Here is a 9,714-nt window from a genome sequence, read left to right as displayed (position 1 = left end):
CAAGTTCTAGGACCCGTGTCGGAAATTCCACGAAATCCCACGGCAAGGGCCAACATCTCAGGAGGACAACACCGCAGTGGTTGTCACCCAGGCGGCAGTGTCGATGACGATGGTGCCGGAGTGTTTCCAGGCTGTGCTTATAAATCCCTGCCAACGCAGGTTGCTTTTTAGTTTTCATGATGACAGTAACGCCGCTCTCGATTCATCCAGGAGCGCCGAACGGAGAGTCTCAAGGCCCTCCTGGAGGAGGGCGCCGTTGCCTTGCGATAGTTGCCCAGTTTGGCTTCACGCACTCAGGGCAGCACACACACCGAGCCCTGCCTCCGTGTGAGTCTCACTCAGGGCAGCACACACACCGAGCCCTGCCTCCGTGTGAGTCTCACTCAGGGCAGCACACACACCGAGCCCTGCCTCCGTGTGAGTCTCACTCAGGGCAGCACACACACCGAGCCCTGCCTCCGTGTGAGTCTCACTCAGGGCAGCACACACACCGAGCCCTGCCCCGTGTGAGTCTCACTCAGGGCAGCACACACACCGAGCCCTGTCCCGTGTGAGTCTCACTCAGGGTAGCACACACACCGAGCCCTGCCCCCGTGTGAGTCTCACTCAGGGCAGCACACACACCGAGCCCTGCCCCCGTGTGAGTCTCACTCAGGGCAGCACACACACCGAGCCCTGCCCCCGTGTGAGTCTCACTCAGGGCAGCACACACACCGAGCCCTGCCCCCGTGTGAGTCTCACTCAGGGCAGCACACACACCGAGCCCTGCCCCCGTGTGAGTCTCGCTCAGGGCAGCACACACACCGAGCCCTGCCCCCGTGTGAGTCTCGCTCAGGGCAGCACACACACCGAGCCCTGCCCCCGTGTGAGTCTCACTCAGGGCAGCACACACACCGAGCCCTGCCCCCGTGTGAGTCTCACTCAGGGCAGCACACACACCGAGCCCTGCCCCCGTGTGAGTCTCACTCAGGGCAGCACACACACCGAGCCCTGCCCCCGTGTGAGTCTCACTCAGGGCAGCACACACACCGAGCCCTGCCTCCGTGTGAGTCTCACTCAGGGCAGCACACACACCGAGCCCTGCCCCTGTGTGAGTCCCGCTAAGGGCAGCACACCAGCAAGGTGAGATCAATCCCGGCGTATGCTCACTTGGCCATGTCAACGGGAAACCCTTGACATGTGAATCGATCGCCGTGCCCACACGAGGTAGCTGTGGTATTTGTGACGCGCTGCAGAATTGCTTGGAGCCTCCCGGTTACCCGCGATGGTTTTGCATTGCCCTGCCGTTGCCATCGGCGCACCCGCACCACACAGCGGGGCGCTCGTTGCGGCCCCCGGCCACTCGACGCGGAATGTTCCGCGAGCCTCGCTGCAATGCTAGGGTGTTCAATTCGCGGCCCGCTCGCGGTCATTGCACGCGCACCATTCGCGCATCGCTCAGGGATCAGTTTCCATCGACGAATCGGCATCGTCGCAAAAGCCTGTGGCTGAAGCCACTCCCGAGTGACTGTCTCGATTTTGTGATGTTGCAGGCACCGGCTGGCATCCTTCGAGGGTCTATTTTCCTGCAAACTCAACCTCAACGAGACTGCACGCTCTTCAGACGAGTGCATCGTTTGCCTCGTGTTCCTTTCACAGCTGCAAAAGGACGAATCGATCGTCAAATTAATTATTTACGACGTCGGTGTTATATGTTATTTTTCCTGTGTTATCATCAACGGCTGGGCTGAGACCATCGATCTGACTCTACTGGAGGACCCGATTTAGTCCCAGTTGAGAGGCTGGGATCGAGCCTAGGGTCTCAGCCGAGCTGGGCTCAGTGTTGAAGCAAGCTTATCGAATAAATTAATGGTGTTCTAACACCTTAACACCTGTTTTGTTGGCAGAAATAAGTGGAAACCCCTATCATCAATTAAGGAATTTGTATTTGTACTGCGCTCTCTCTAGCTCGCAACGACACGTCTCAGGAGCGCAGGTGTCCCTAGCGGCGGCTGTCCCTGTGCGGCACAAAGCGACTCTTCACCTGGATGGGTGCTTTGCAGAGGTCGCAATCGGGTACCCGATACCCGTACCCTACCCGATACCCGGCTACCCGTACCCGGCCGGGTACGGGTAGCCGTTTGCGACCCTGGTGCGGCCGGGTACGGTAGGCCGTGAGTCACTGGTGAGTAACCGTTTGTCACTCATTTCCCAACGTCTTGTGTCTCTTCTCACAATTCAAGTTCCTAGAATCAACCCACCCGCGCCTGCAACATGGCTTCATCCCAGAGGTCGCAATCGGGTACCCGTACCCGTACCCTACCCGATACCCGGCAGGGTACGGGTAGCCGGGTATCGGGTAGGGTAGGGGTACGGGTACCCGTTTGCGACCCTGGTGCGGCCAGGTACGGGTAAGGAATCAAAACCCGTTTGCGACCTCTGGTGCTTTGGCCTCGGGGCACTCCGAGCGGCAGCTGTCGCCGTGCACGAGCCTGCCAGCAGGGGCACAATAATTGCTACGCGAGATTGACATTGCACGTGTGTTTCTTTTACTTTAGCTGTGGTAGGAAACCCAGGAGAAACCCAAGTAGCACAGGGGGTGAACATACAAACCCCACACGCAGAAAGGTGCCCGAGCCGGCAATCAAACCCAGCGGCTTCACGCTCCACGCTCCAAGTATTACCACTGCGCTGTCGGCTACCGCCCTTGGCGTCAGCATCCCTGACGTGAATAACAAAACCCATGGGGGCAACTGCCCTGGCAGTGGTTACGACCCAGCAACCGAGTACAGGCCAGATGACACCGCCGCCCGCCACCGCTGGCCGTGGAGGCTGCTTTCTGACAGGAGCACTCGGCACGTACACATCGCGTGGCTTAAGGGTCATCAAGGGCCAAAACATTAGCCAGCTACATACACTTCCGTTGTTAAGCAGCGGCAGCCAGGCGGTGGCGAGGTGTGTGTACGCGTACGAGGGGTGTCTGGTAACCACCCCACCGAGGCCACCCCACCTGATTTTACAGTCTAACCGCATCATATAATCCCCAACGGTGGATCGGACGAGGTCAAATCGAACCGAGCGACTTCTTTGCCGCTCCGGCTTCAGTAGTTGTGCACGAATTCCCAGCCACGCTCACGGCGGCGCGGCGGGCGAGGGTTCAGGCCGGGCCGCGTCGGTCGAGGCCAAAGTGCGACGATCCGCTCCCTCAGGGCCCTCCGCTAACCTCGCTGTTGCTACTCCGCTTGTGCCCGCAATCCCGGTCACGCTCGCAACTCCGCAAGTAAAAATCCGTCCGTGGTGACTAGGGTCGACTCGGCCGATCATCCCTCCTGGCTCCTCCCTCAATGGCGGTCGTCCTACGGGGAGACCGGCCCTGGCCATGGGACCGTGGAATTTGCTTCGCCGGCACGAGTTTGCCTTTGGGGAGACGAGCGCGCCCCTCCCGTTTGCTTATAGTCACCCTGGAAATCTCGACCAAAGTCTCAGAACGAGTTTTGAGGAGGAGGAGGACACTGCCTGGGTCGTTCGGCCATCGCCCGCAGAGACGCCGCGGGGGCGAAGCCGCCGTCCCGGCCGGGGCCACCGCCGGACTCGTCGCTCGTCGGTGACGGCCGCCCCCCCCCTCCCCCCCGTGCCCGTCCGCTCCCCCCACCGTCAGTGGTGGCTTTCGAGCTCCACGATGGTCCACTCGCCCGCGGGGCCCCCCGGGGTGGGCTGCCCCCCGCGGTGGCCGTCGGGCGAGAAGGCCGCCACGGCGGTGACGCACGCGTCGGCCTCGCGGCGCAGCGGGGAGAGCAGCACCTCGCTCCAGCGCGAGAGCGCGTCGCCCTGCACGGGGCGCACGCGGCCCCGCGGCAGCACCTCGCTCATCCGCGTCAGCGCCTCCTCCTGCTGCTGCTGCTGCTCCTCCTGCTCCCCGCGCGGAGACGCGCCCCCCTCCCCCCCCGCCGCCCACCCCTCACCCGGAGCGGGCCACGACGGGGCGGCCGCGCCCTCGCGCAGCCCCGCCAGGGAGCGCGGCGGAGCGGGCGGCGGGGCCGGCCCAGGGTCGGCGAGGTCGCGTCCGCCGGGGTCCCGCGCGACCTCGAAGGCGGCGGCAGGGATGGCGGCGACGGGGTCGTCGGCGTCCAGCTCCAGGATGGGGGAGAGCGGCTTGCCGGACGGGAAGTGCGAGTGGGAAGGGGTGTCGGACGACGGCGCCGCCCCGGTGCGTCTCGCCGTCAGCGCGGACACCTCAAAGTCGTCGCCGTCCGCGTCGCTGCCGTCGCCGCTGCCGCTGTCGCCGCCGTCGTCGTCGCAGTCGTCGTCCTCGAAGTCATCCGGCGTCCACCCGTGCCCAAGCTCCGTGGCCGCCGGCTCGGCCTGCGACTTCCGCTCCGGGGGCCGCCGCTCGGCCGCCACGGGCGGCTCTCGCGGCCGCTCCGGGGCTCGGTCGCCGCCGCCGCTGCGGTCGGGCTGCGGGTCGCCTCCCCGTGCACGCGGCTCGGCCACGCGCACCGCCCTCGACTCGGGCTCCGCCGCGTAGTCCCGGAACGCGGGGTTCTCGATGCCGCAGAGGAGCCGCGTGCGATGCTTCTCGACATTATTGACGTAGTAATCGCCATCAAAATCATCGCCCTCTTCGTCATCTTCCTCTTCTTGATCGTCGTCGTCGTCGTCGTCACCTTCAACGACGTTGTTATTATTCCCGGTGTCTCGCTTGAGCCTCTCTGCCAGCGTCCGTTCGGTTTTGTCCCGGGGCTCGTACATGGGCGCACGTCTGGACTCCAACAGCATTTTGAGTTTGAGACCAAATTCTGGACTCGTTCCCAGCGTCGAGCCGGACGCGGGGGGGGCGCCTCCGGCCAGGCTGCCCGTGTCCTTCAGCTCCTCGGGGGTGCTGGTGGGGCTGCTGGTTTTCGAGTCGAGCTTCTCCCACAGGCCCATGGAGCTGGGGGTCGACAGGTCACCCAGCGTGCCCCCGCAGCCCCACGGCTCGTCTCCCGGCTGGTGCGCCTCCGACATCAGCCCCACGCTAACCGTCTCCTGGAGAGACCCGTCGTCCGAGAGCGCCCCCCCCCCACCGTCTGGCAGGCTGGGCGAGGAGGCCTCGTCGGCCGCCTCCGACAGGTTGATCTCGCGCAGGCCGAGCTCAGCGAGGAGCACGCCGGGCCCGGCGCCCGCGAAAAATCTCGTGCCGTGGACGTGTCTGGAGAGCGCTCCGTTCTCGTCAACGCCGGCTCTCGCGGCGGGTTTCATTTCCGTGTGGGACCCGGTCCCCTCGCGCGCGTCACCGACGTGCGAGTGCGAGTGAACCTGGACCCGCACCACATCGGCACGCGGGGGGGCGGCCGCCCGGACGTCCCCGAGGCTCGCACCGGGCCCGGCGCGGGCACCAGCTTCCGCACGCAAAACGTTGTCTCCCTTGGCGGCGTTGTCCTCTGCCACCGGTGACATCCCCAAGTCGGTCAGCTCGGACGCCACCGCGGCCGGGGGTTTTGAAACGGCGGAGCCGGCGTCCTTTGTGCTCGGCCGTGGCAGCGGCGACCCGTCCTCCGCCCCTCTTGCGTCGGGGAGCGCTTCTACGACCCCATTCAGTTGAGGAATCGCTCCGGGGAAGACGCTCACGTCACAAATTGCTTCTGCGCCGGCGGCGTCCGTGGCCGGGGGGACCCCATCGCTCGCATCGTCGTCGGCGGCACCCGGGGTCTTCATTTCCTGGCCTGCGTCAAATCCGACCGTCGTTTGCTCGCTCGCTCGGCGCGTGGCCCCAGCTTGCCCGAGGCCTGCGCACGGAGTCTTCGCTCCGCCGCCGAGGTCGCACGTGGCGGCCTCCGTCCTCCCGCCACTCGCATCAACGTCGTCCGTCTCTTCTTCACGCGAGCCGCACGCAGTCTTCTCGCCGGTCTTGTACGTGGATTCAGTTTCTTCCCTCAACTCGAACCCGGCCTGCGGTGCCCCGAGCTCTTCAGACAGCGTGATTATTTGCTCGCGCACGTCGCTCTCGACCTTCATTTCACTGCTCTCATCGCGCTCGGCCTTCGTGTCGCCCTCGGCCTTCGTGTCGCCCTCGTCACGCTCGGTCTTCATGTGACTCTCATTGCACTCGGCCTTCCTTTCTCCGCTCTCGTCATGATCAGCCTTCGTGCCACTCTCATCACGCTTGGTCTTCACGTGGCTCTCATCATGCTCGGCCTTCGTGCCACTCTCATCACGCTCGGTCTTCGATTCCTCGCTCTCGTCGCGCTCGGCCTTCGTGTCGCCCTCGGCCTTCATGCCGTTCTCATCGTGTTCGGTCTTCATGTGACTCTCATTGCACTCGGCCTTCGATTCCTCGCTCTCATCATGCTCGGTCTTCACGTGGCTCTCATCAAGCTCGGCCTTCGATTCCTCGCTCTCATCACGCTCGGCCTTCATGTGGCTCTCATCACGCTCAGCCTTCGATTCCTCGCTCTCATCATGCTCGGCCTTCATGTGGCTCTCATCACGCTCGGCCTTCGATTCCTCGCTCTCACTACGCTCGGCCTTCATGTGGCTCTCATCACGCTCAGCCTTCGATTCCTCGCTCTCATCACGCTCGGCCTTCATGTGGCTCTCATCACACTCGGCCTTCGTGCCACTCTCATCACGCTCGGCCTTCGATTGCCCGCTCCAGTCGCGCTCGGCCTTCCCTTCCGCGCTTGCGTCCCGAGCCGTCTCCTCTTCCTCCTCCTCCTCCGCCGCCCTCGTTGCCCCGTCCCCCGTGTCCGCCGCGTCCCCCCCCGCGTCGCCGTTCGCCTGGAGGAGCTTCCCCGCGTGCACCGCGCCCTGGGCCCTGGCCGCAGCGACGGCTTCCGCTTTACAGTTCCTCCTCGGCGCTCTGGGGCCTCCTCCCGTCGGCAATCCCGCGGGCGGGCGGGGCGCGGCCACCACGGTCCTGAGGGGAGCGCCGCCGCTCCACGTCCGCCCTGTGCGACACGGGGACAACCATGACGGTCATTGCCACGCACCGCCACCGCCCGGGACGGCGGCGAAGGGGTTCGTGCGACCGTACGTCGCCCCGTGGCGGTGTGTAATAGTACGGCGCAACGGCGTGTCTTGTTGCATTGCCCTCTGCTGTCCTCACGAGAACGGACAAATTGGTCTCGCCGCTCCAATTGGTGTCCCCTTAGCGGCTGATGCACATTCCACATTCCCATGGCGGGAGCTACTTCATCCATAGGATGTACACTTTCTAAGTGGCCAGGAGTTGAACTCACAAACTTTTGATCGTGAATCGAGCCCCGGGCTCTGCCTGGCTGGCCATGCCGATTCCACGTTTCATCGTCAAGCCAATGTCCTCGACTCAACCAGATGCCTGCCACGTCACCAAGGGTACGCTCAGGTGTCAAGAGCACTGAGCTGAGAACTCGGTGACTGCCTCGGCCTGGTCACCATTGATCGCACGAAAACAAAAACCCGAATTATGAAAGAACCGCAATGCTAGCAGTGTACAGGCACACACAATCGCGAGCGTCACTTGGGGCACGGAGACCCAGTTTAAGGCAGCGTGGGTTTGGAGGCCCGGTGAGGCCAGGCCGGCGGCAGTGGGACACGTGTGTCCCACTGCCGAGGAGGTGGGTAGGTGTGAGTGTCACCCAGTGTGGGGTGGGTGGGTACGTGTGAGTGTGACCCAGTTTGGGGTGGGTGGGTACGTGTGAGTGTCACCCAGTGTGGGGTGGGTGGGTACGTGTGAGTGTGACCCAGTGCCGAGGAGGTGGGTACGTGCGAATGTGACCCAGTGTGGGGTGGGTGGGTACGTGCGAGTGTGGCCCAGTGTGAGAGAGTAAGAGGAGAGAGGAATTGGACTAAAGCACTCAGCTGTAGCCTCTGGGTAGACAATGAAATCCCAACAGAGATGCGTGCATTGGGGGAGCGGTGGTGCAGCTGTTATCAGACTACACTTCCATCCCAGTGATCTGGATTAGATTCCCAGCCACAAGCAACATCAATGTCATTACTAGTACATCCTTGCTGTCCCTCAAGGTCGATTCAGCCTTAAATGAGTACCCAGCACTGGGGAGACAAGGGCAGCTGGGTGTAATGCTGGCTACCCACCCCCTCGTGCACTGTGTGGCCTTCATAGGTACTAACTAACAGCACTTTACCGAACAGTCTTTATGGCTCGACGGGGGTACGCACGTGCGCGTGTTTGTGCTTGTACGTGTGCCCCTTTTACCTGCTGCCGATTGGACACTCACTGCCGTCCTCCTATTGGCTGCTGCTCCCTCGGCCCGCGTGACCGCCTCGGCCAATCGTGCGTTGGCAGCTTCCTTCTCCTGCTTGCGAGACAGCGACACCGGGGCAGCGGTTCTGGCTCCTGCTCCACCTGCCGCTTTGACCAGCGCTCCACCTCCGGGTTTTGTGAGCGCTCCGTCCCCAGGCTTTGCTATGGCTCCACCTCGGGACTTTGTCAGCACCCCACCTGCAGGCCGTGTCAGCACTCCACTTGCCGCTTTCGTAATCAATCCACTTCCTGGTTTTGTCAACGCTCCGTCTCCAGGTTTTGTTATTGATCCAATTCCCAGTTTTATTAACAATCCACCCGCAGGCTTCATCATCACACCGCTCGCCGTCTTTGTAATCATTCCAATTCCAAGCTTCGTCACCGCTCCACCTCCGGGCTTTGTCTCTGCCCCGTGCCCAGGCTTGGTCCACCGCCACAACTCCGGGTTTGGCCTCGAGATTGTTCCCGGTTTTGTTCGTCGATCCAGCGCCAGAATCCACCCCGAGTCCGCACACCGTTTTGACGCCCGCCGCCCCGGCCCCGACCTTGTCTCTTCCACTCCTGCTCCCGGGTCTTGATCCACTTCGCGGCAGGATTCCGCTCCTGGTTTTGGTTGCTTCGGATGGCGCGCGGTTCTTTGAGGCGTCCGCGTTGCCGTCTCCCCGGTGCCGATGGGGCCCGGCCGTGGGCGACAACGTCGCCGGCCGCCGTCGCCGGCACAGCAGAGTGGGGCACCTGCGGGGACAACCGCCCTAGCGGAGGCCAGCTTCTGCTGATCCTGCCGGGAGTTTGCTGGGACTGCAGAGAGACTTGTTGGAAGTGGCAGCAGCAGCAGCAGTTTTGTTTGGGCTTACTGCTGCTGCTGCTGCCGCTGCTGCCACCGCTGGCGGTGGTCTGCCCGCGCCGGCGGCGGAGATCCTGCAGGGACTGCCGACGGTTCTTGCGGCGCCGGCGGCGCTCTTGCTGGGGCTGGCGGCGGTTCTGGGCGAGGCACCCGTGAGTTTAGCGGCGGCGGCGGCGGGCGGGAGCCGGTGAGCCGGCACCGCGCCTCTGTGCGGCGCCGAGCCTGGCTGAGGAGCGCCGGGCGCCACGCCGCACGTGCAGCCGGCGTCGGCGGCCTTGCCGGCTCCCGCGCCGTGCCGCAGCGGCTTGGACGGGGACCGCGAGGCGGCAACGGCGACGCAGTCCTTCTCCGCGCCGGCCGCGGCGGCGTTGGCCCCGCACGGCGCCGGGCAGGGCAGCCGCCCGTGCTGCGGGGAGGGCGCGAGCGGGCGGCGGGTGGCGGCGGAGCGCGGGGAGGACGCGGGGACGACGCGGGGAGACGGAGGAGCATGCTTACACGGCGATGTGTCCGGCCTCCGCGTCAGCGCCATCGTCGCCGGCCACCGGGCCAACCCTAGGTGGACAAGGGCACACAAGCGCACACGGGCACACACGGACACACACGGACACACACAGGGCACGCAGGTAAGAGCAGTCTCGTATCGAAGAGCACGCATGGACGCAGATGT

At 64.2% G+C, this 9,714-nt stretch overlaps 1 protein-coding gene across 1 annotated transcript; it reads right to left on the bottom strand.

Moving 5' to 3' along the window:
* Window positions 1-1,073: 1,073 nt before the first annotated feature.
* LOC133348651 (apolipoprotein B receptor-like) lies at window positions 1,074-9,119 on the bottom strand. The gene is made up of 2 exons (XM_061561584.1): window positions 8,156-9,119; window positions 1,074-6,905 (listed from the first exon to the last, which is right to left on the bottom strand). The coding sequence occupies exons 1-2, from the start codon at window positions 8,562-8,564 to the stop codon at window positions 3,634-3,636; spliced, it is 3,681 nt and encodes a 1,226-aa protein (XP_061417568.1). The 5' UTR covers window positions 8,565-9,119; the 3' UTR covers window positions 1,074-3,633.
* Between the last annotated feature and the right edge of the window lie 595 nt (window positions 9,120-9,714).

This window comes from Lethenteron reissneri, chromosome 27, assembly GCF_015708825.2.
Source record: "Lethenteron reissneri isolate LAM-NWPU_2019-01 chromosome 27, ASM1570882v1, whole genome shotgun sequence".
In the NCBI taxonomy this organism is placed as follows: domain Eukaryota; kingdom Metazoa; phylum Chordata; class Hyperoartia; order Petromyzontiformes; family Petromyzontidae; genus Lethenteron; species Lethenteron reissneri.
This window is presented reverse-complemented; position numbering and strand designations above follow the sequence as displayed.

Coding starts and splice junctions, on each gene's coding strand:
- LOC133348651 (XM_061561584.1), bottom strand. CDS start 8,564: ATGATTACAAAGACGGCGAGCGGTGTGATGATGAAGCCTGCGGGTGGA. Junction 6,906..8,155: donor GAGTGTCCAATCGGCAGCAG/GTAAAAGGGGCA, acceptor CGTGTCGCACAG/GGCGGACGTGGAGCGGCGGC.